The sequence below is a fragment of the Penicillium oxalicum genome, chromosome I (genome assembly GCF_001723175.1).
Source record: "Penicillium oxalicum strain HP7-1 chromosome I, whole genome shotgun sequence".
Lineage (NCBI taxonomy): Eukaryota > Fungi > Ascomycota > Eurotiomycetes > Eurotiales > Aspergillaceae > Penicillium > Penicillium oxalicum.
In genome coordinates this window covers 2,348,373-2,373,560 of record NC_064650.1, presented here as the reverse complement: position 1 = coordinate 2,373,560, position 25,188 = coordinate 2,348,373, and the positions used below count along the sequence as shown (strand labels likewise).

Below are 25,188 nucleotides of genomic sequence, written 5' to 3'. Positions count from 1 at the left end.
GGAACGGTCCTTGACAGTTGGACCCACCTCTCAGCTCGTGGGTAAGATTGGAGCGGGAGAACAAGGATGATCTATTGTTGGGGACTCGACCCCCTTCCTGGCACTGACAGTGTGGTACCATGAGTCTGTACCGGAGAAGGCTGTACAACGGTGATGGACGGTACCACGGCAACAAATGACGGAGGATCATCTTTTGCCCACAATCGCGTGATCCAACAATCCCATACTCAAGAGGGACTCAACCAGAGTCAACAGAGTCCACAACTCCTGCATGACTGGATCTTCTGGCGGTACAAGCATCGATCGTCCATACACGCCAAAAAAAAGAAGGGAAAAAAAAACCACCAAAACCACCAAAAGCAAGACTCTTCGCAAAAGCCGACGAATTGGACCGAAGCGGCACGACCAAATCGCCTCTCCGATCGTCGTCAATTAGTATAAGGCTAAACTAAACGCGTACTGCACGGCAGAAGTGATGTCCATCTCGTCTCGCCTGGACTCCTGGACACTCTGCCCGTCCATTCATTGGCCCCAAGTGCCCGATAGCTCGTGGGCACTGGCCACGATGCTGCATCGGGGTCTCCACCTATCGGCCCTGCCAGACTTTTTTTTTCTTTTGTCCACTCTCGCTCTCCACACATCTCGGTCGACTCCCACTCTCGCCTGGACGGGTGCCTCCCTTGTCTTTGAACCCTTGTGATCTCCACTACGTCTCGCGGCCGTGGGGAGTCCCGAGAGATGAGGGGAGTCTCAAGACGTTCAGGGATTTGCTTCCACAGCCCTGGAGCATCCGGACTCAGACCTCCAGGTCTGGACTGGATCGTTTCAACCCTGGACCTTTGGCCAGAATAGACCGAGAGTGCCCTAAATCAAGACCAAAATGATTATTCCAATTCACCAATAAATTTCATAAAACATATTTCCCCCATTGATCACACAGATGGTCCCACATGGTCACCATTGGACAGTGAACAGGCTCCGGGGCTTACCAAAGTAGCACACTCACTAGTCACCGTCCCTACGGTACGGCAGACAAGTGACACTGACCATGGGTACTGTCCTATCCTAGTATCTATATACGGGGCAGGTGCCCACTCTCATCATCTCTGGCCCTTCCACTCTCTTCGTGCTTGTGTCGAGTAGCTGACTTGCCCAACTCCCTCAAACTTTGACATTCCTTTTTCGAGAGTTTGGCGCATTCGGTCTCGTCGCGCTGGCGCGTTGAACACCCTGCGACATCCCTACCCATTGAAAGACTATGCTAGTGACATTGCACCTGTGAGCCATCATGCAGAGCGCCCACGGTTACTGTCCCGGTCCATTTTACCAGGAGAATCTGTTCCCCTCTGAGGGAGGATGTATGTTACCCCCGGGACCTCGTGAAGATGCTTCTCCATAGTTCAACATTGTGAGAAGCCCCAGTCTCCCCCATACTGACCCGTCTTGGGAATATTCACAGTCATCGGCGGACGATATTGTTCTCCATTCCCCGTCCCCGGCGCCAACGGCACGACGGTCAATTGCTGCCTGCCATGCCCTTTCGCCGACTTGCGATATGCCAATGGTGAGTTCAAACGGCGGAAGCATCGGTTGTGTGTTTGAGCCCCTCGAATCCATATCATTGGCACTCACCATGATTGAAATGACACAGATACGGCTAAGCGGGTCGAAATTGGAAGTTGGATCAGCGTGGCCATGCTCCCTCTTTGCATTTTTCTTCTCATTTCCTACGCTGTCCTACCGGTCAAATGGACAAACCGTCATTACCTGAGTATTTGTTTTACGTTGGGCATCTGCTGCATGGAGGTAAGTTCTCAGTCTGTGATGAGAGACCATGCCCCAATGGCGATAGACACGGTCCCAAGGATCATTTCATTCCTCTTCTTTTCTTCTCTCTTTTTTTAAAAAAATAGTTTCGGGTGTGCTCACAATCGCTCCCTCTCCAGATCGCCTTTATCATTCCTCTTGGTGCGAAACCCGATCAGTGCTTCAACGCCATCACCCCCAATGACATGTACTCGGACCTTTCCTGCGCCTTCTCGGGCTCTCTCCTCCTCTTTGGCGGATGGCTCGTGGTCATGTGGAGTTTCATCCGCACCGTGGCCTTTCATCTGCAAGTCTGCTGGGAACTCGTGCTGGGCCCCAAATTCATGTGGCTCGCCTTTCTGACCGGCTTTGGAATTCCCGCCGTTGGACTGACTGTCATGTTGATCCTCACGGGAGTCTCGTTTCGTTTTGGCCGAATGTGTCACATCAACACCGAGCACGGCTCCCAAGACTACTGGTATCCTCTCATCGCTTTCACCGCCGCGGCCTTGGTGCTTCAGTTCTTCACCATGCTCTACTGCATCCACGTCTACGTGCGGTCGTTGTTCGACAAGTCCAGCTCGACGACCGACACCTCGACCGGCCTGCCCAGTTACACCTCGAGCGTACGTACCGCGACCGCCCGACAGGCCTATCGTCGGGTGCAACGGGTGGTCCGACTCCAGTGGCGCGGCGCCGCGCTCGTGCTGATCATTTTGGCCAACGTCATCTTCTTCGCCGTCGTCTTTATCAAGATGGATGAGACCACCTCGACGACGCCGGCGAATATGGAAAAGGCCACCAATTGGATTGTCTGTCTCGCGCTCGGTGGGAGCCGGGAACAATGTCAACAGCTGGCCACAGGGTTCGGCCCCGACGAGGGGACTCTCTTGGCCGTCGTTTACCTACTCTCACTGGTCGGCTTCTGGAACTTTATCCTGTTCGCTCGACCGTCCATCTTCGCGGGCTGGCTGGACTTTATCCGCAATGGCTTCTCTTCTTCCTCCCATGAATTCGTCTCCGCGGATGCCTACCGCAACGCGGACCACAAGGGCTTTGAGATGCTAACCACCTCGAGTGGGAAGGGCGCCGAGCCATACTACAACATGCGTTCTCCCAGTCCCGACCAGATGAGAACCATCGGTGGTTCGCCACCCCCCGTGGTGCGTTCCCCCAGTCCGACCTACAATCTCAACGGGCGTGGCAGCCCGATGGCCACGAGTCCGACTTCAGAACGTAGCGTGCACTTTCGACACCAAGAAGCACGGTATACCCGTCCTTCATTGAGCTTCAGTGGGCCCCGTCCACCTACCTCGCCCACGCCGGGAGGACGTGACTGGGATCCTGCGGAGACCTTTGCCAGGGGGCATGTATGATATTTGGCTCCAACGATGGAGTAAAGAGGGTGCCACGCCCCAACCCTGTCCACCTTGGCTGCCATATTTTGCAGATGCAGCCCATCTCTCTGCCTCTTTTCTCCAACGACACAGAACAAATAATCAGACCCCAAGCTGGTGCAAAATCCCTATTGGACGCTCCAACGAAAGACTCTACGGGTCGCATGGGCGGGGAGCCGGGCAGGGACAGCGACAGCGACAGCAACAGGCACCATGTCCACTGGTGTATCCGTCTCCATCTGGCGCCACTCCGATTTTCCTCCTCGACGAACACAAAAAGGAAAAAAAATAAATGAAAAACGAAATCATAAACAAGAATGGGAAAAATGCCGCGAATCGAAGTCAACTCCAATGAGTGACAAACCTCGGACCAGGGTCTTTTTCACCAAGCGGGGAACTTGGGTTTCGCCCCAGCCCAGCCCAGACCCCCTCCCTGGAGGGCCCACGCACATAATCCCTGCTCATCACGGCCAGGACCAGTGCCCCCGCCCAGGTTGCAGTGGCGTTCAAGACCGAAAGGCAAAAAAAGGTCAACAATACATTTGACCATTGGGCATCCGGCACTGCTGGAAATCTGGACTGGTGCTCCCCTGGTACCTGACAGTGATGCCACTTGGCGAGCAGCGGGACGGCCGAATGTCCGACGTCAGTATCTGATCAAAGCACGAGGACGAGAGTGGTCCGGGCCTTGTCCGTTCTCCTTTTCCACCCGCCCTGCCACTTGCCCCTGCGCTTCCGGACGTGCATCTCCTTATTCGGGGATCAAGGCCACGCATGCATCCGCTCGGTGGACTACCGAGCAGGACATTTGTCTCTTCCGGTGTCAATAGTCATCACTGCAGAGAGGTAGCGTGCTTGCTATCCCGCTGTCATATGAGACCAGCAGCAGTACCCAGAATGAAAGTGTCTGATCTTGTCACCACCTTTCGTTCCTTTCATTCTTTTTTTTTTTTGATCTGATCTGATCTGCCTCGCAGCTTCACCCTTCTCTTCACACTCTTATCACTTGTATGCTTAATGGCAATCATCCACGACCTCATCCGATCAGCGATAGTCCAACGTTTCTTTCATGTCTGTGCCTCAGTCTTCAATTTCATTCGTGTCACTAATACTTTGTTGTACATCACCTATGGATCTCTATGTTTTACATATTATGAAAGAACATTGAATGGAAAATGAAATCAAGATATAATTTTGACTCGCCCTTTGCCTTTTCTTTTCCCCTTCTTTCAGCCTATTATCCTGTCAGGTGTACTTCACGGTATACATCGAACCTCGTCGAACAGGAGACTTGGATTGCCTTGAAAAAAAAACTACCTCTCCTCCAACCCAAAATAGCACACCATTAAAGATAGAAATAAAGAGCCCCTCGAGAAAGCCTAAATTATCTAGAGATCTCCCAAATCAATCTACTAAGCAACCCCCCCCCCCCCCCCCCCCCCCCCCCAATCCACACAAAAGCGTTCAAACTGACTCCAAAGTCTAAACAAACCAACCATCTACCTAAGTAGCAACTACTAACATCACTCCTCTACACAAAACAGCGCAACTAAGTAGTAGTGAGTACAGAACAATCACATGTCCTAATGTACCGTGCACGCCGAGAGAAAAAAAACGGGTTCCCTCTTCCCCTGCGCACGCCTTTCCCCCCCCCCCCCCCCCCCCCCCCCCTGGCTGACGACGGGAGGCGAGGACTCGGCTATTCTAAGCAGACTGACAGACTTCTGGAAGTTTCAAAAGTCAAAAGTTTGGGGGGCGGCTATGGATAGTACGAACCTTGGGGGTTTCTTTTTTTTTTCTTCTTTTTCTTTTTGGAATTTCTTGGATTGCAATTTTTGTTTTCTTGGTCTTTCTGGGTTTAGTGATTAGTTTCTTGTATCTGACTGGTTGGAATATCCGAGGGGGAAGGGGACCGGGGGGCTAGAATTGTGGTACTTGCTGTACAGAGTCGCTCAGACAGTTAGTACATGGACACCCGACTACCGGACACTGAGACAGTAGATAATAGATAGTATCAGTGCAGTGGCCTGCGTAGGTACTATTACAAACCACACACGTCGAATAATACTCAAAATTTTGAACTCATCAAAGAATACTGGCGCAGGATACACACGCACATGAAGACATAGTATAGTACACTTGACAGGCCCAGGTAGTATGGCAGGATGGTGGAAGCGATCTTCACCCAGTCTTTCCAGCCCTGTTTTACATACCTGGCCAGTCCTTAAATTCCAATCCTACCTGTTCTGATGGAGAGTAGGAATTGTGATTCAAAAAAAACAACCACCTCCCTGAAATGAGTATGTCTCGGAAGAATAATTCCGAATTCGGGGCATACACCTAATCATTGATCGATTTGCCGACCATATACCGTGGTGAGACCTTTGTGCTTACTCAAGTGGAGTCGCGCTTATGGCTTATGGTAGACCTGGGACGATTCGAGAGGCTTTGGCTGTGTCGGCTCGCGTGCAGCAGCGCCAGATCAAATGGGTGTACCCACATGTATGTCTGTGTGTTGACTAGTAGTGTGCGGCTGGGGGTTGCTGTTTCTTGGTGATGGTTGTGGATGTGGTTTAGGCTTGGAAGGAGTTATGTATGGATGGATGTAACGTGTTTGGGTGTTTGTATTATGTTCTGATAAGAGTTGTAAGTGGAATGGCGTGGAATAGCCACAGGGTTGGTATTATGGAGAGTGCTCCTGTCATAATAGGGAGTCTTCTGCACTAGGTAGTCAGTGGTTATTGGGTCAGTTTGTGGAGAGGAGCCCTGGACAATGTTAGAGTTTTAGACAATTATACCTTACAAGTCTATGTACGATCAATGGATTGCAGCTGAGACTGGAAAATATTATTGATTCTCAGCTCATGGCAGTAGATAATTACCCTCCTGATTGACAAACTCACACAGATTTATCACGACGACCGCTCGAGGTTCGTAGCTTTCGAAAAGGCCAGTCTGTCTAAAATATCGAAGATTTCGCAAATAATCCAGGACTGGCCAGAATTAGCATAATTCAGATTCACGCTTCGTCCTGATCATCATCATCTTCTTCTCTGCGTATACAGTACGCTGGCACTTCTCTAACTCTTCTTCTAAGGTGCAGAAAAACGATCATGATGGATCGAGTCATGAACCAAGTACTGTAAGCTCAGATTGAGCCTTGACCTGTATTGGCTCTAGCTCGGCCCAAAAAAAAGGAAGCAAAATCCTAGTCCCCTAGCAGTCGGGCTCAGTATGTATGCAACTGTTGCATTGCCCTTGCAGATAAGTTCACTTCTATGGCGCTTCATTGACTAGCATCACCTTTTCTGTCGATTGGACACTTAGCACGCCAAGACTTGCATGATTCATCGAAGATGGACGAGGATCGACCGGGAATAGGTAGTAACCACCGAGTCTGTGTCACAGTACGGAGGACAGAATGGATAAAATCTCCATGTATTACAGCGGAGGTATTGCCGCACATGTCACCCATCCAGGGTGAGTAAATATTGTACAACTTACAATCTATGAACCATTCACTTAAAAGGCGTAGTTTTATTTCTCCACAAGGCGAATACGTGGTCTCATTCAAAGCCACAAATCCACTTGAAAATCGACAGCGACATGCCGATTCCAGGCCTTCGACTATGCGGGGTGGACAGGACCCCCCGGATCAAAGTTTGATACTGTTGAACAGACCGTAGGCCGAGGATTCATGTGGGCAACCCCTGCCACCAACCGGAGGGTGTGCGAAAAAAAAAGGGAAAGGAAAAACAGCGGAAACCAGGCGATTACTGATCAATCTTCAAATGGATATTTTAGATTACCGGTGCATTTCTACGTTCCCACTAAGCGAAATAACTGAGAATTTCGGGTTTGGCCCAATTTGATGAAATCCGGGGTGAATTTGCGGGGGAATACGGGGACGGTATAGTGCCTCGATTTTATTGACATGTGCTTTCTTTCCGGAAACGTTGTCACTCCAGTCACGTACTCAATGTGGTCTGTATCGGGATTGCGGAGAATAAAAAACTTCCGAGATTTCAAGAAAGAACATCCCATTCGAGATCCATACCAAGTCTCATGCAATCGACGAAAGTCGCGCCCTCGTAATTGGATTTACACAGTGAAGGCCGTGAACGTGGCGCTGAAAAAAGTGACACGCAAAGGCTACGGGGATTGATATCCATTTTGAAAGCACTAACAGGGCCCCGAGTCATGCGGAAATCCCGTACGCTTTCGACCAAAGAACATATGCACGAGAGACCCAAGACTGTGCAGTCGGAACATGAGGAAGAATTGATTAAAGATCTTTTGTCTATTGAATTTTTCAAAATAAAACTCTCACCCGTCCTTCGCTGATCACCGAACGACAGCTCGTGGCGCCACTCAAACGGAGGGTTGAGGAAGGGGGACAGACATCCTTGTTCTTAGCGTGCGGGGGATCCACCGAGGTATTTGATGTTAACATGAAGCTTTCCATGTGATTCTGTCTAGTGCCTGACATGATTTCATCCTGTAACCCGCACGAACGGAGAATACGCACCAATCATGATTGATGGCTCTGGTGTACCCGTCTAGTCTAGCTTTTTCGATCCAGAATCCATTTTTCTTCTAGAACGTCCGTTATACGAGCGGGTTGATGACGGAAGGAGGTCAATGCTAGTAAGGTTCGGGCGCGGGATCGCGTGCATTGAACCTGGGGTTTTGTGGATGTGTATAAAACTGCTGTGGAATAGGATACTTGGCCAGACGGCAGTGTTTGTTCAAAAAACAGTCGTGTCTGTGAATTACAACTGTAATTCGTGTGTCTTGTCGGAAGCGACTATGATTAGAGATGAAAATGATGGAGTACGTCGTCCAGGGTTCCAGATTCAGTTTATGCATGGTTAGGTCCCATTTTGAGCGATTTATGGAGAAAGTTTCTCGAACATGATCTCAGATTAACATCTCATCACACTTATAGCTAGGTGAAAGATAACTAATTCGACTCATTCATAGCTTCAACCTGGCTCTAGAAGTGCTTGCTGTGTGCATTTCCAATGGAATACGTAAGAGTCTGGCCCCAAAACATTTATCCGGCTCACTTCGTTGTTGTGGAAATAACCTACACATACGAGGGGCTCGAGACCACAATCTTGCGAAAGTATCAGATTCAAGAAAAGTCCAACGAGCCCCTTTACTGAGTAGCTTGACGTGACAGAAGTTTGCTTGTTGCGGCCGTGACCCAAATACTCAAGTTCCAACAGAGGGGTCGATGTACTCACTTAATGTTGCACATACATTCCGTGTTGCTCCGCAATGGCTCCTTTCGTTGTGATCCAGAAAAAGAGCCATCCAAATCACTACCGTGGCTGACCACGGAGTTCACGATGAGCTTTCTGTATCGATTAAAAATAAAGTCAGTCATGGACATTACAGGGCTTGCTCGCCACCCTCAAGGAAATCTTCCTGCAAAGCAAAGAATAGAGGTCGAGAAAACCCGGTAGGTCCTGACCAGTCACTTGAGCGCTCAACTTGGGTAAATTATTTCCCCGTCTTCGGTGATTCAGTTGCCTGCACATTCACTGACCCAGTGCTTCAGATAAACGAGGCTTTTATATATAGGCCTAATCTCTCAAATTTGAAGTTGGCCTCGAAAGAATCTCCGGGGCCTCAGATCGTGCATAGTCTCGCCATGTCTCATTTCTCCATCAGGAGTGTCTTTTCTGACAATGCAAGCCCAAGGGGATTTTTGATACGATCCCCTTGTCTGTGTCGCCATGAAATTGTCATTGACATTGCAGTGACAGTGACCTTTTTGTGGGATCAGAAAATTGGAAAGATCACTACTGGTTATGCAGGTCTCTCGGAAGAGTGGAGGTAGGCTTGATGCACCGTCCGGTGTACTCAACTTGGGGGCCTGGAATGGAATAGGTATTTGAGCAATGTTGAGTCCCCCAAGTCCTGGGATCGTTGACGGACGAAGCTGCACCCATGAGAAAGGGCTTCCTCAGCGGAACGTTGCTCCGGTATAAAATGCCATACCTGCCATGCTCGAGATGTGATTTTGGTTATCATGGTTGCCCGTGGGAGTCTCAAGGCATCACGATGATTGTTTGTGGGGGGTAAGTCAGCATCGTTCAAAGTTGACAGACAGGCTCCAAAATGCATTCCAAAGTGTTTCGACTCGATCTACTCTTCCTAATCTCTCCTCTTCCACTTTTGACACACTTGACACAATCTTGTCGTCATTCACTTCCACTTCATTCCCGCTACCCCAGATTATCTCCCCATATTATCTCTTCACCATCCCCTAGCACCTTTCACACCCTGGCTAGTCATGTCGGTCGAAACTTCTCCCATCTTCTTCTTCATCCCAGGCGCATGGCACAGCCCTGATACCTTCAACGCGGTCCGCGCCGTGCTTGCCCAACGCGGACATGAATCCACGGCCGTGGCTCTTCCATCCGTTGGTTCCGACAAGCCCTTCAACGTGGGTCTTCACGCTGATATCGCTCATGTCCATCATGCGCTGCGAGCCCTGGCCAAGATGGGCCGCAAGATCGTTCTGATCATGCACTCCTACGGTGGCATGGTGGGTTCCGGAGCCCTCGAGGGCCTAGGTTACGCCCAACGACAGCAAAACGATCTTTCTGGCGGAGTCATCATGGCCGTGTGGATGGCGTCTTTCGTGACACCCAAGGGCAAGTGTCTCTTTGACATGCTCGGTAACCAGTGGCTTCCGTGGATGATGTTTACTGTATGTATTCTTCCCTCGTGTCTTCCAATAGCTTCAGCACATACACCCTCAAATCCTTTTATGGGGTCGGAACTTTGGTCTGAAACAAAGAGACACGTGCTTTCTGCTTCTTACTCCTACCTCTCTCTCCTCGCCCCCCCTTACTCCTCTGTACAAATCCCCCTTTGCAAAGAACAAAGAATTTCTTTGCTAAACATGCCAGGACCCCGACGATGGTTACTGTTACTCCTCCCAGCAGGAAGCCATATTTTACCACGACATCCCTTCCGAGGAACAGGCCGCCGCCATCGCGCAACTGAGACCGCACAGCAAGCTCGCCTTTCTGGAACCCGCCACCTACGAGCCATGGCGCGATATGCCCTGCATGTATCTCTTCTGCGACCACGACGTTGCAATCCCCCTCTCGGTTCAGGAGCAATTCGCACAGACCTTGGGAGATCCAGTGACTTATCACATGAGTGCATCGCACTCGCCATTTCTGAGCCAGCCGGAAGAATTGGCCCAGAGGCTTGAGCTGGCGTTGGAGCAAGGGCTGGCAAAGCTTGGAAGCGAGCGGTCTGATTAAAGGGATTTACCCAAGCTTTTGGCACTTCAATATCTGTCGAGTCTTTTTTTTTGGGTTGCTGAGAGATTTAAGCTAGTTATGAAGTGGTCATCTTTGCGCACAGGGTATTGAAATCGTGGTGATGAGTCGTTAAGAGGGAGATGTTCCTATAGGTAGTATTTTTTCTAGGTGCTGTTTACGTGGTTAGAGTAAGCTTTTCTGCGTACTATGAACACTGTTAAATTAGGGATGAAGCAGGGGAGCATCGTGTAAATCTCAAGCTTTTCGTAGAGTTGTTTTGACATGAGGAATGTCAGAAACGGTCCGATCCTTACTATTTGTGGGGACCCGTGTCGACCCTCGTGGGTTCTTGCATGGCGCGACAAAGTGTGACTTTGTGAGTTTCTTGAATCCTGTCGAGATTATGTAAATTTCTTATTTAGAGTCATTTCTTCTTCTTGATTTGTGATTCAGTCAAGCATTGGATGACCCATATACCAATCTGTGATCACGCTGGTGATTTCATCACACTAGATATAATAGATGGGTACCGGCAAGTGACCAACCATGGGAAAGCTCACGCCTGCAAGATGCCGAGCCGATCGAGTCCACACGGATCGGAGCTCAAGGATCACCGTCCTCGGGACTGAGATTTGAGCCCTGATATCGAGAGATTTGGCAAGATGGCTCAGAATTAAATGATTTTTTTTTTCAAGAATCAAGACAATAATAATAGTCCTAGTCTTTGATCCGATCGGTAGGAACCGATCACGATACAATTCACCCGGGGAATCTCAACTCGGGTTTCTCCAATGTCAATTGATCAGCTTTTCAATAGTAATGGAAATAGCATAGAAGAGCTCCAACAGATAGGCCAGAATCGGATCTAGAAATCATCTGTTATTTACGATTTACCATTGGATGCGTCGTCCACGAGCAGGATGGTGGGCTGTCTTTCTATCGGCCATTTCCCGCGGACTTGACCATGATGATACATTTTTGTGGGAGGGAACCGGAAATCCAGAGTCATAGGTTCTGCTCAGGATTCCCCATTTCCTCTCTCTCGTTCTTCATCTGCTTCCCATCGCCGATGCTGTGAAGCACAGAGTTGTTTTTGGCATCGAATGTCTGGAACGACCGAGAATTGCATCATCTCCCGCGACGTCACCGTCTTCGGGGGGGCCAGGCCCAGTACTTGCCGTTGGGTGGGACAGCCATAGTGGAGAAAGTACTGTCGTCACTAGGCCGGGACTCGAACTCTCTCGGCCACGAGTCCAGCGGAACTGCGCCTGTCTTTGCTTGGGTACACACAGGTTTACACCACTGGACAACTGGACAATTTCGGACAGCTGGCCTGTTGTGGTGATTTGTGTACCCATTGTGAGATGGTTGATTCAAGAATTCTTCTGGAAGCCCCAGTCTCACATCTGGTCAAGCTGCCTCGTGCAGTACGAGGACGAGATACCCGATGCATCACAGGCAATAGTCGAGTCTAGCTGTCAATGGTACCTTCACTGGGCTATGGCAAAGTAAGGGACCAGAAGTAGACACTCCATTAAGTGACCGACCACATGGACAACCATCCGATCCGGCCAGGTAGCACCGGCCCCGAGCCACAGCGTCAGGCAAAAAAAAAAGAGACCGCCAGCTTCACTACCCGCCCAGCTCCTCTGCCCCCCGCTCTTTCCCCCCCCCAGCCACCCTCGTAATTATTATCTTCTGCAACTTCTCCTCTTCTCTCAATCCAATAGACCACCGAATTCCCCTGTGTCCTTGCTCTCTTGATTCACACCTGGTGTTGTCTTGTGGTACTCCCGACCTCTTCCAACCCACACAGACACACACTCTCTCTTTCTTCCTCTCCCTCTCTTCCTCCTCAACCTCCGTGTCCAACCTTGGTGAAGCAACAGTCTCGATGGCTCCTCCTCCGCCTGCAACCATGCCTCTGGCCGAGAGGCTGAAGACCTTGGCCCAAACCCTCCAGTATGTTTCGAATCACCGGTCGCCCAAGGTGTCAAGAAAGCTCGTATGCCACGTGAGACCGCATTGCTAACCGAAGCTCCTCGCCGCAGATTCGCCTGGTTTGTCGGGTACGTCACAATTGCCTGGAATAGTCCATCAGCAGCAATGCACTCAGATACTTTCTCCATCTCTCTCCATGGATGGTCAAACTAACCCCAAACCTCCAATCTAGCCACTTGACCCTGCTCATCTCAGTCTTTCGCTATACACTCTCTTTCATCTCCTTCAACTACTATTCCTCCGCCGCCCGGATCTCTTACCGCCTGGCCTTTGTCTCTGCCGCCGTGACCTATGGAATTGTCGTCTACAAGGGTCACTTTGCGCGAGGTGTCTCCGGCAATGTGTCACAGATCATCGTCAAGCTCATCTCGGATGAGAATGTGCAGTACTTTGGTAAGTTCAAGCTCTGAGGCTTCTTCCCCCTCTGAGCCAACGCCTTCCGCAGCCGTACACATTGGCCAATGGAATCACCGGTCACTAACCTTCCACTTTCCACTCCGACAGGAATGGCGCTTGTCTGGCTCTACTCCCGTCAGCTCGTGCTGGCTCTCCTTCCCTTCAGCGTCTACTCGGTCTTCCACGTGGCGACTTACACCCGTACCTACCTGATTCCCACCGTGCAGCCTCCGGTTCCCAACCCCTCGGGACCCGCCTCGCCCACCTCGGGCAAACCCGCCACGAAGCAGAGCCCGCTCGCCGAGACCATCGGCCGCTTCATCAAGCAGTACTACGATGCCAGCATGGGTGTGGTAGCCTCTCTTGAGATCCTGCTTCTCTTCCGCCTCATCATCTCCGCCCTCACTTTCTCCAAGGGAAGCTGGGTCCTGTTGGTCATCTATCTGGCCTTCTTCCGTGCCCGTCACGCCCAGAGCTCCTTCGTTCAGTCGGCTGTGCGCCAGCTGACCGCCCGTGCCGACGCGGCCATCTCCCACCAGAGCACTCCCCTCAGGTGCGTCAGGGCTGGGAAGGCTTCAAGGGTGTGGTGCGCCAGGTCTATGATGCCACCAACTTGGGCCGCTACATCTCTGGTCCCGCGGCCGCCAACAAGAAGCCCCAGTAAATGCTGGGGGTCTCCATGATCTAGTCGGGGCCCTAGATTGAGCGCGCATGGCTTTTTTGGGGGGGAAGGTCCTGCTGTGCTCCGTCTTCATGTGGAGTGAGGCTTTGTCGAAAAGTCCTCCTTGGTCGGGCCAGGATGGTTGGTCCTTCCAAACCAGTACACACAGTGGTCATCCATGCATTGCTATGGAGACATGATAAATTACCAATCAAGTCCCGTGGCGATTGCAAAAGCTGCACAGATGAAGCGGCGAGAATGCGATTTGGGGAAGAGAAGAGGAGTCGGGGAGGGAGCTGGTTGTTGAAAACAAGGCGGACAGGAGGAACTGGGTTCGCCCTCACGATGCTATACGTCCATGCAACGCCCGTGCTTGTTCACCCTCTTTGTTTTTTTTTTTTTTTGGTTTAGTCCTTTGCTCTGTGAATCCGAGTTTGCTTTCTAATTGAATGTTTTGTTCTTGCATTTCGCTCTGGTCTTTTCTGTGTATTTTTCCTCGGATGGTCAATCAGCCTCGGTCCTGCTATTTCAGAGCCTGCATGTCCCCATTCCTTTCTCCCTCTGTCTCTTGATCGAGACGAGTCACCATGCATTTGATTTTTTTCACAGTGTCATTCTTCCTGCCCTTGATATATCAGAGTTCTCAGACGACTCGATCCGTGATCCAGGAGGCGTGAATTTGGGGGAGAAACAACACCGTAAATTCCTACCGTGGAGTGTATCTATCTACCAGCCTCCCTCTCAAAGTGCAGTGATGGAGTCAATACCACATTCTCCCTCTTCACAGCACGCGGGCTTAAAGCTCGAATCGACGGGGGCCCCAATCAGAGATCAGCGGGAGTATGAATTGGAAAAAGCCCGCTATCAACTTTTTCAAGGTGAAATCTCTATAGAGAGGAAGAAAAAGAGAGAGTTATCAAGAATGAAGAGTCCGTCGTGATCTGGTAATTCAAAAGACGAAATGTATCATCTTCAGAGTAGCTTGATGAGGTTTGGACTTGTCCTCGTATAGTCTCGGCTACAGACACACACTCACACACTCACAACATCGCCATGCACAAAGACAAGACACTACTCGTGTCGAGAGCAAACGCTCACCCCCTCCCTTCCCTCGCATCCCACACGGAATCAAAGACGGATGAACAGAAACGAATCTGACAAGACAAAAGCAAAGGAATACGCTGGGGGGCAATCAACAGAAGAGTAATTCAGACATTAGATGGCGGGATCGAGGAGAAACCAGAAGAAGAGGAGAGAAAAATTTTGCCGGGGGGAGAGAAAAAAAAAAAGGAAAACGGGGTATAAGCAGACCATGCTCTTTATGGGAAACAAACAAGATCAAGATCAAAAGAGGTGATTGAACATGGAAGGTGAGAGGATCACAAGATGCGGACACATTAAACACTCAAGGAGAAGAACGCTTTCTTTATATCGGAGGAACGAGGTCCCAGATAAGCGGGAAACAAGAGAATTCTGTGCAGGCGGAAGCGGGGGATCAAGAATAAATGGGGGAGAAAGAAGGATGAAAAGGGGGGGGGAAGGAAGCGTATCAAGGCGAAAGAAGACAAGGTGAAATAGAATCATTAAAGAACTGGTGCACCTGGAGGGGGGCCACGCAGAGAATTGAACAGGTACTCGGGCGGAACTCGTTGCATGTCGGATGGACGGTCTGTGCCAAAGGTTTGAGGGGCGGCATTGTAGCCTTGACGGCGACGTTGGATCTTGTTGGCAATGACACCGGCGGCGACAATGAGGAAAACACAGCCAAGGGCACAGCAGAAGGCGACCAAGACAACGATGCCGTTGGAATGGTGGGATGCTGAGAAAAAGAAAAGAAAAAAAGGGAGAATTTGGTTAGTTAATGGGAAATAAAAGAAAGGATGGAGGAAATCCGCACGGGTTTACTCACTTTGGTTCGTGAATGGGTTATTGTTTTCCATAAACAGACGTGACATGCTGCCTGGCTCGCCGTTCTGCTTGGATGAGAGGATGAAGGGCGTCACGGCCGTTCCGTTGTACAGAGCCGCCGAGGCGTTTCCAAAGTCGGGGATGATAAGCTCACCCAGCACCAGCAGAGCCTGATCATTGTTGAGCAAGGAAGCTGACGAGTGACCATGGCTGAGAGGAAGGACTTCCAAACCACGAATCTTAGTACCCTCCGAGAACAGCGATCCCGGAGATTGGAACTTTGACCCTTCATATTTCAGCAAAAATGCCGAGCCATTGGTAGAACTGCCTGCAAGCCAAAAGTTCGAGAGGTCCTCATTCGCAGGAGTAAATGCTGTGACGTTGCCCGGAATGTCGGAAGGAGAGGCCCCAGCGAGCACAGTCCAGTCTGAGGTCTTCTTACTAAAGGTCGCGACCACGGTCTTGGTGTTACCGATTTCGATATCGCCCACCGCATACAGGGTGTTTGCGTTGGCCCAGGCAAGTGACATAACGGTACCGCTGATGGAAGCACCGGGCCAACTCCACTGGTTGACAGAGGAGTCGAGACTACAGACTGTAGTGCAAGGCAGCGAGCCAGCATAGTCAAAACTACCGCCGACGAAGACCTCTGATGATCCCGGTCTGACGGCGATGGAGCTGACGCTGGCATTTTTGCCATTCAAGGACCACGGTTGATCCTCTTTAAAAGAGTTGCGCAACAAGTCGTAAGTGACCAAGCCGCTGACGCTAGAACCTCCAATGTTTCCTGTGAGGAGACCGGCGATGAAAAGGGTGTTGTTGTAAACAGCCATGGAGTGAACAGTGGAGTTGCTGTTCAGACCCGCAGGTAGTCCAGAAACCTGCTCTTCAGTGCCATTCAGCAAGGCGACATTGTGAATGGTAGAGCCATTACTGCTGACTGCGGTGAAATGACCACCCAAGATAGTCAAGTTCCGATCAGATTCCGTGTCATACACGCCCGTATTGATCCCACTCGTAGTCGCAGTGTGGTCAACATTCACCGGGAGAGGCAGCAAACTCAATTCCTTTTGATTTTGGAGAGAGACAGCGCCAGATGCTGTAATACCATCCGTGGCCAAATTTCCGGCAAGGATAGCGGTATCGTTCACCACTGCCACGGCGGAAAGTTGACCGGCAAACTCCATCTGTGTGGAATTAAGACTTTGAAGCCAGGTGTTCTTGGAGGGCAACCAAATTGCGAACCCGGCGACCGAGACGGCCGGATGGTCAGCGGTGGCACGAATCTGGTCAAAGTCACCACTCACTGCGAGAGTGGTTTCGTTGACGTCCGAGGAAACGTTGAGCTGAATCGGGAAGATTGTGCGGACCTGGCCATTCAGTCCTGCACCGAGGGGCGACCACTTCTTCGACGAAAATGAGTAGGAGGCAACGTATGAGAGCGCCTCGGCGCCTCCGGCTGATGCGTCAGTAAATTGACCTCCTACGTACATGACCTCGTCGAGCGTGGCCATGGCAAACACCTCGGAATTCAAGCCGCCATCAGAGAGGGCAGTTGCGTTACCGTCTGAAATAGACATGATGTTGTGGAATTCCTTGGTGCTAAAATTGCCTGCCACGTAGACGGCACCATTGGTCTCGATCAAACTCATGACGACAGCTCCCTTGTCGAGCGACTTTCCAGCCGTATTCACATTGGAGCTGTCAAGAGGCGGCGTGGTCTTGGATGCAGGGTCATACTCATAAAGCCCGTTCAACCCGCCCGTAGAGGTGGACGGAGACAGAAGAACGACCTCGACGCTGCCAGCGACAAAGGTAAGATCGCCCTGGCCCGGGATTGGGCGAAGTGTGACGGAAGGACGGAATGAATCACTGCTGGCGTCGACATACCCAGAGTACAACGTTTCGATTTTGTTGTCATTGTTGGTCTGGGTCTTCGTCATGGAAAGCGGCTGTGGAGCGTCACTGTCCTCGGCAACACTCACGGTCACGTTAGCCAGCCCGCGCGAGTTGCAACTGCCGTCTTGCACACACCCAGGCGTGTGCAGAAAGACAGTGTAGTTGCCGGACTCCTTGATATCCGGGTACAGCACAACCGACGTGTCCGTATCGTTGGAATTCGTCACAGAGGCAGAGAGATAGCCCGCATCCTTGACCGTCCAGGAGCCCGTGTGCGTGGACTTCGAGGGAAAGTCGATTTCGCCACAGGTGGGCTCGTTAAAGGCATCCACGGCGTAGGTCTTGATTTGGTCCTGGAAGACCTCGATACCATTCAGCCCTGCACCCTGACCCCACCAGTCCAGAATTTCAATCTGAAAGCCCCGCATTCCCACGGGGTTAACCAGGGTAAAATCACGATACTTTTTGTGGGGGTTTTCAGGAAGTGGGCACGAGGCATCGCAATGGGCAACATTCCCCGAGTCGTCCGTGTAGGTCAGGTTCATGATTCCGGTGTCCGGCAGGGCCCGAAGCAGGAAATCTTTGGTACCGCGGCCATCGAGATGGGTGTTGTACAACCGGAGCTTGGTGGGCTGGAACGTGAATCCCAAGTCGGCTCGCCAAAATCCAGGCGCATAGTCGTGGAGCAACCACGTCTTTCCCGGGCCGGCCTCGCCGCTCGTGGAGCAGATGACGTTTCGCGGGTCGATAAATCCGTCCAAGGAAGACTCTGCGTCGGCCGTCACGGTCGCGGTTTGCAAATTGAGGATTTGTTGGCGGTCACTGTCGGATGAACTGGTCATGTTGCCGAGACCGTCGAAGGATCCTCCAAAGATGATATGTCCGTCGCTCCGTTTGATGATTGAATTAACGGGACCATTGAGTCCGTCAAAGGGAAGCTCCATCCAGCCATCGGTGGGGGACCATGCAATCGCATTTCTCGTGTTCTTGTAGGAGAAGTCGCCGCCCACGTAAACGCGATTGGCGGCTTGATCGCAGAGCACCGACGAGACGGAACCCGTCAAGCCCGGCAGCGCTGTCACGTCGCTGGAGTTGGGATGGAAGAGCGCGGCCCCGGTTGATTCGACGTCGCCAAGCTTGGTGAAATTGCCACCCACAAAGATCCCGGCCAGAGCACCGTCCTGTTTCGTGAAGGCGCACATGTCTCGAATGTGAGCGTCGGCGGATGAGAGACTCGTGAGGATGCCATTGGGGAGGGGTGTGAGGAGCGACGACCCCTGGCCCTGGGTGATTTGGGATTGTCCTTCATATTCGTAGAGGGAGACGCCGTCGAAGTCGCCGGTGATGGTGACTCGACCCAACGAGGCGAGGTTGATTTCGGGGATCGAGATCGCGTCGAAGGTCAAGGCGTGTACGGTCGGCAAAATCGCAACGATCGTGGATAAACCAGCCGCCGCGGGCCCGTACAATGAAGCAGCCTTCATTGTGTAGGGGCAGCGACGACAGGCACGGTGTGTATGGGAGCCTTCTGTCGGAGGGGACAATGGGAAGGTCGGAGAGAGGGCGCAAATTCAAGTCGGTAAAACGAAAGTGGTGAAAGTGAGGTGTCGACCGAAGGGAGTGACGGTACGAATTCAGGAGACTGCAGGCGTGTGATGGTCCGCCGCGGGACGAAAAGGAACGTCAATAAGGAATGAGGCGACTCGCCAGGACGAGCCAGATGGAATCTAGGAATCTAGGGGAATACAAGAGAGTGACGGCTGCATATCGAGACCGGAGTCTCTTGATCGCAGGTAAGAAAGATCAAGGAATGACTAGTGTGGGTAGATGTGGAATTGAAAGATTCGACCCAGGAGGAATCACTCTGAGAGAGAGGGGGCGTGGGCACTGGGTACCTGGGTACCTGGGTACCTGCCAACCTGTAATGTGAGTGTGGTTGGACGAGGACGACGGTACTGACGGGGTACCACCGGTACGACTGTACAGCCGGTCGGTAGACTGGACTCTGGCGGTACTGTTATGTTGTACATAGACTGGTACTACTAGTAGTACTGTGCTGGTGCTGAAGGTGGATGCCGTGAGTGGCTTCTGGGCCGTGGATGGGCGCTGGCCTTGACGAGGTACATGGGATCTCGGGCACCGGGCTGACCGGACTGGATTGCTCATGAATCCAGCTGGTCAGTAGCCTCAAAACTAAGCCTGAAGCCCATCCAAGGGCCGCCCTAAACAGCCAGACGGCGAAACATCCACAACAACCCGATCTATTGCTCGTCCTGCAATATGGGTACTGAAGTACTGTATGTCTTACGGAGGCTACGAGTAAGCAACTCAGCATACATCCAGGTACCGGATGATTTCACAAACCAGTCAATGTCTCGCCCACCTGTCCGCTGGATCTGCTCTCGCGTCAGTCAAGTCAGCAAGTCACTCCCATCCTCCCATCCTCCCAGTCCCGTCAAGCCACGCCGTTGTCGCTGGGACACGAAAGGGGCAGAGCAACCCAGGCAGGTTGAGTCTCCACCCTTCAATTTGCGATCTCTCCAATGTATCCAATCAAATCCCTTTTCTGGCCAGCCTCCCGTCCCCAAGGGATCCACTTCACCCGTGGGTGATGCTGATTCGGGATCCTTGATGGTCCAGTCCAACTGAAGGCTGTTTTGCTAACTGTGTCGGCCGCTTGCAGCTGCACCTGCACCTGCAGGTAGCAGGAGATGGTGAATAGGCGTATTATTATCCTGCCTCCTTCTCATCTCTGAGCTATTCCCTTTTGAGATGCATTGATGAATCCACCAGTCTGCTTCGCCCATATTCAATGAGACTCCGCGCATCACGATGTTGTGTAGGTTCTCATGATGCAACGAGATGCAGGTTGGAATGGAGCTGTTTTTTTTCCGGACTTGACGAGTATGCAGTGCCGCAAGGTGGAAGATCCGCAATGTTGGCAATATCAAATTACGTTTCCATGACGGTCCACGGTTCCCGGTAGAGTTAGTACTGTATGGGGATCGACAACTCGGTTTGCACCAATTTCACTAGTTAAATAGCCGCGGGCCCATTCCTCGAGACTTCTGAGTACGGACACTAAAGGCCTCCCTAGAACTTGATTATGCGCCTAGTGGGTATTTTTCATCAAGTAAGAGAGTAGAATAACCGGTACGGGTAATGAAACCCCGTCCATCTAAGCCTTTTTCTTCTGGGAACCCAATTGTGTAGGTATGATTAATTTCAAGTCGTGCGGACAATGTACTCAACGACCCATAACTGGCGGTCGAAGCGTCATAGTTGAATCGTATCAAACATTAATTATGAACAGGCGAGTCCCGTCGCTTGATCCCATTCCAGTCAAGGTCTCCACCGTCCTATCATTTTTTGAGCTTGGTCTGAAAATGGGCTGAAACAATCTCCTCCATTTGAGAATCGAGATCATGGTCTCAGCACCAAATAAAAGTCCCGTCTCGGTCCAACTCCAAGTAAATATAGTAGTCGGGGCTCCACTCTTGCGCAAGACTGGAACCTGCCGAGTGGGGCATCCTACGAAGCCGGTGTCGACTCATTGGTCCATGATACCGCGTAGGTATTTCGAACATTTCGAACATACTGTACAGGTACAGATGTGGGTTTTTTGCATTTGAAAAGGACTCTTCTTAGACGCCTACCCTCAATATCAGAGGGAGAGCGAGCGCGGACTCTGGCACGTTGTAGCACCGGTGGAGGTACACAGCATGCATAAATTGTAGCATTTACTGCACTCAAAGACTTCTAGGTGTCGTCTGTGCTGTCCAGCCCGAGTGGGGCTGGAATAAGACTCCTCCACAGCAATTTACTGTATGAGCCAAAGCATATTGATCCGAGCAAAATGTTTTTGGAGGCTATTCATCCAGCGTACGTGGATGATTCGTGGCCTGGCTTCACAGATAAGCAGCTAAGGTTCTGGAAATCACCAAGCTCATATTAGCACGGTAGTCGATGGCTGTGCACTCTGCTCGAGCACCCTCTGCCGGACCACGAGGAGATCAGGAAGTTGATGCCCGAGCAGCATCTCACCCGCAGAGCATTGTGACTTCAATGGTTTCAAATGATATAAACCAGTATGGGAGACTTGTATGCGGGATGCATCTTCTATTTAAGGCTTGACCTCTTCAGAGACTTGGGTTCGATCAACATTTTGCACATTCTCTTAGGCAATGTTGCTGACCACGAGCGACCTTCACCTTCTCAATTCATTGAGTACTTTGAGATTTGGGGATCTTAAATAGTTGAATTCAAATCAATTCATGCAGTCATTATCTACATCTTCCATTTGATTGTATGAGTAGGTCCATACCTAGGAGGTAGTTGCAGAAGCAGTACAACTGTTCCCGTCGATGGGATGCAGAGATATATTCCTTCGAGCGCTAGTTCGCATCCGGCGGCATCCGACCAAGGGACAGGGCTGAGGTCACGAAGCTGCGACTTGCATTCTATGTTCGTGCATAAAATGTATTCATTTTGACTGAATTTAGGTAGCCAAAGTATTGATTCCAGATATGGAGGTAGCTCGGGCATTGAAAGCTACTATTCAGTCTTCCAAAACAATGGACCTACAAAGCTTCATGTGCACATCCAAGAAGGTTGATCTCCCAATAGGTAGGAGCGCATATAGCATTAGTAAAACCAGCTTCTCTCACCGGCATTCGTCAGCTTTTCAAAGGCAGCTTCCCAGAACCTTTCATTGCAGAGCCAGTCTATTCATTTGGCTTGAATCCCAAGAAGCTCCAGCATGTCGACGTAGTACGGTCCACGCCTTTTGTGCCTTAGAAATATGGCATTACGGCAGTATCAGGCTAAGCCCAATGGGGCGAAAGTGCCTCGTCCTCCTGCGGCGCGCCGCAACGCGACCTCCGAGAAATCTGAAAAGCTTCCCCATCTTCAGCTACTTGCGGTGTTTTCAATCCACCCCCACATCTTAAACCATTACCGGTCGCATCTACTACATTTCAAAGCATCTGGCCTCCTGCCAACTGTACCAAAAAAACCTACACTTTTGACAGAATCTCTCCACCATGTAAGCTCGGCCTCCTCGACAACCTCTTTTGAACGCTAAGACAGAGTTGACCTGATTTTGCTTTAAAGGGAGAGCTTCGATAACATCTACCTGGACCTTTCAAAACAGCCAGGAAAGTGCAAGCTTGCTGAGAGTGGTCTTGGCTGGCGCCCCTCCGGTGGCGGCGATACCTTTACTCTGGATAGTAGCAACATCGGTCACGCTCAATGGAGTCGCGCTGCCAAAGGATATGAATTGAAGATTTTGTCGAGGAGCTCAGGAGTGATCCAACTGGATGGATTTGATCAAGAGGTAGGTCAAACGCGCCCAGAACCAGGCCTCAGGTTTGATCGGAGAGTTGTGTTGATCCATCTTCTCTGATCTACAGGACTTTGAGCGACTCAGCAAAGCCTTCAAAATCTGGTACGGTATCAACGTCGAGAGTCGCGAGCATGCAATTCGTGGATGGAACTGGGGTAAAGCCGAGTTCACCAAAGCCGAGTTATCTTTCAATGTCCAGAACCGACCCGCTTTCGAAGTGCCCTATTCCGAGATCTCCAATACCAACCTTGCCGGCAAGAACGAAGTAGCGGTGGAATTCGCGCTTTCAGCAGACCAGGCTAACGGTGCTGACGGCCAACCTGCGGGGAGTACCAAGAACCGCGGGCGCAAGGCCGCTGCTGGCCCCGACGAGTTAGTCGAGATGCGATTCTACATTCCTGGAACCGCCACCAAGAAGGAGAAAGCTGAAGGGGACGAGGAGGAGAACGAGGAAGAGGCGGAGGAGCAAAATGCGGCCAACCTGTTCTACGAAACGCTTATGGACAAAGCTGAGATTGGAGATGTGGCGGGTGACACGTTTGCGACTTTCTTGGATGTTCTGCACCTTACTCCACGGTTCGTTCCTCTCCCCCGTTCATTCCTTGTGGACCAATTTTAACTGATCGTTGTCGCTGCAGTGGTCGTTTCGACATCGACATGTACGAGTCCTCATTCCGTCTGCGGGGTAAGACGTACGACTACAAGATTCAATACTCGGCCATTAAGAAATTCTTCCTCCTTCCGAAGAATGATGATACACACACGCTCATCGTTCTCGGTCTCGACCCCCCTCTTCGTCAGGGTCAGACCCGATATCCGTTCCTGGTGATGCAGCTGAAGTTGGATGAAGAAATCAGCTTGGAACTGAACATGACCGAGTAGGTCCACTCACCACCAAGGATCCACGCAAACAAGAATTGCTTGACTGACCTGCTCCCAGGGACTTGTTGAAATCAAAATACGGCGATAAGCTGCAGGCTCACTACGAAGAACCCATCCACCAAGTTGTCACGAAGATCTTCCGCGGGTTGGCTGGCAAGAAGGTCATCATGCCTTCAAAGGATTTCACTAGTCACCACGGCCACCACGGAGTCAAGTGCTCGATCAAGGCCAACGAAGGCTCACTGTACTTCTTGGATAAGAGTCTCATGTTTGTGCCCAAGCCCGCTACGTATATCCAGTTGGAAAATGTGGCGGTGGTGACCATGTCGCGCGTTGGTGGTGCGGTCTCCGCCAGCCGAACGTTCGATATCGCAGTGACTCTGAAGGGTGGGCTGGGCGAACACCAGTTCAGCAACATCAACCGGTAAGTGGAGCTCTGCCTTCACCCTTTCAATGTGTCATCGCTAACTTATCGACTTGCAGCGAGGAGCAACAACCTCTCGAAGAGTTCTTCAAGGCCAAGGGCATTCGAATCAAGAATGAGATGCTGGAAGAGTCATCCACCCTCCTGAAGGCTGCACTGAACAATGAAGACATGGGCGAGTCGAGCGACGAGGACGGTGGCCGGGCCGATCGGGGCTCGGCCGATGAGGATGAGGAGTCCGTGGATGAAGATTTCAATGCCTCTTCGGAATCTGACGTGGCCGAGGAGTACGACTCGGCTCACGAGAGCAGTGGCGATAGTGACGAGGAAATGGCCGATGCGGGCGATGATGATGAGGGTGGTGCCGGGTCCGACGGCGACGACGCTCGCCCCAAGAAGAAGAGCAAGACTGGGAATTAGATATGCATGCATTCACGATAATTTCTTTTCTTTTCTTCTCCCATCCTCCAATCTACAGCAACTCATTGTGAGGGCAGGGCATTGCTTCGATCGACCACCTCCTGCTCCATCCGTGACAATGTTCAACGAACTCATCTCCGAGGTTAATCACCTGGTCTTCTACATTTGGGACCAATTCACCATGTAATCTAAAACTAGGTAAATGCCAAACCCTCCAGCCATACAAGCCCGTTGTCAACTATACAATGTCTAGTGTCTGGTGTCTCCTAGTCTAGTACATCTAGTACATGACTGCTAGGTATACTAGGAATCCATGAATGATTGTGCTTGTTTTGACCTGTCCACCCACATTCACGGCGAACTGCAAATCGAAGACCCACCCGGGTGGATCTCACGTGACTACCCTCCCCCTGATTTCGGAGTTCAACATGGATGGCTGATGTAGACAGACAACATGTCCATGATCTAGTGTGTGTTTCAAATCTACACTTTAAAAGTAGCTACCGAGACTGCATTGTCGTCTCGATTTGATTTGAACACAGCAGACTGGATAATACCCTGGAGTTATATGTACATTTCAGGCATCACGTATATCTCAGCAAGGCTGTTTCAAGCCAGTCAGGACGCATTGATCCGTGTCTACACAGGCGATTTGCACATACGAATGCATTGTCGACTTGTTCGGTTCTCCTCACCTCGACAGGAAAGGTTGGAATTGCCATTTCCGATATCTGAGATTGAACATGGAGCGCTAAACTCCT

General features: G+C 51.0%; 6 protein-coding genes across 6 annotated transcripts; 5 read left to right on the top strand and 1 right to left on the bottom strand.

The window, feature by feature from the left end:
- Positions 1 to 1,288: 1,288 nt before the first annotated feature.
- POX_a00810 (uncharacterized protein) lies at positions 1,289 to 3,182 on the top strand (the record flags this gene model as incomplete). The annotated part of the gene is made up of 4 exons (XM_050109749.1): positions 1,289 to 1,358; positions 1,460 to 1,564; positions 1,652 to 1,806; positions 1,947 to 3,182. The coding sequence occupies 4 exons, from the start codon at positions 1,289 to 1,291 to the stop codon at positions 3,180 to 3,182; spliced, it is 1,566 nt and encodes a 521-aa protein (XP_049973517.1).
- A 6,325-nt stretch (positions 3,183 to 9,507) lies between these two features.
- On the top strand, positions 9,508 to 10,492 carry POX_a00809 (uncharacterized protein; the record flags this gene model as incomplete). The annotated part of the gene is made up of 2 exons (XM_050109748.1): positions 9,508 to 9,927; positions 10,130 to 10,492. The coding sequence occupies 2 exons, from the start codon at positions 9,508 to 9,510 to the stop codon at positions 10,490 to 10,492; spliced, it is 783 nt and encodes a 260-aa protein (XP_049973516.1).
- Positions 10,493 to 12,386: 1,894 nt separating this feature from the next.
- POX_a00808 (Nucleoporin POM33) lies at positions 12,387 to 13,553 on the top strand (the record flags this gene model as incomplete). The annotated part of the gene is made up of 5 exons (XM_050109747.1): positions 12,387 to 12,454; positions 12,544 to 12,561; positions 12,666 to 12,886; positions 12,998 to 13,383; positions 13,443 to 13,553. The coding sequence occupies 5 exons, from the start codon at positions 12,387 to 12,389 to the stop codon at positions 13,551 to 13,553; spliced, it is 804 nt and encodes a 267-aa protein (XP_049973515.1).
- Positions 13,554 to 15,133: 1,580 nt separating this feature from the next.
- On the bottom strand, positions 15,134 to 18,841 carry POX_a00807 (uncharacterized protein; the record flags this gene model as incomplete). Its single annotated transcript, XM_050109746.1, has 2 exons — positions 15,134 to 15,369; positions 15,460 to 18,841. 2 exons carry the CDS (start codon positions 18,839 to 18,841, stop codon positions 15,134 to 15,136), a joined length of 3,618 nt encoding a protein of 1,205 aa, XP_049973514.1.
- Positions 18,842 to 19,637: 796 nt separating this feature from the next.
- Positions 19,638 to 20,006, top strand: POX_a00806 (uncharacterized protein; the record flags this gene model as incomplete). The annotated part of the gene is made up of 1 exon (XM_050109745.1): positions 19,638 to 20,006. One exon carries the CDS (start codon positions 19,638 to 19,640, stop codon positions 20,004 to 20,006), a length of 369 nt encoding a protein of 122 aa, XP_049973513.1.
- Positions 20,007 to 22,158: 2,152 nt separating this feature from the next.
- On the top strand, positions 22,159 to 24,427 carry POX_a00805 (FACT complex subunit pob3; the record flags this gene model as incomplete). The annotated part of the gene is made up of 7 exons (XM_050109744.1): positions 22,159 to 22,278; positions 22,388 to 22,401; positions 22,470 to 22,692; positions 22,769 to 23,277; positions 23,340 to 23,579; positions 23,642 to 24,007; positions 24,067 to 24,427. The coding sequence occupies 7 exons, from the start codon at positions 22,159 to 22,161 to the stop codon at positions 24,425 to 24,427; spliced, it is 1,833 nt and encodes a 610-aa protein (XP_049973512.1).
- Positions 24,428 to 25,188: the final 761 nt, after the last annotated feature.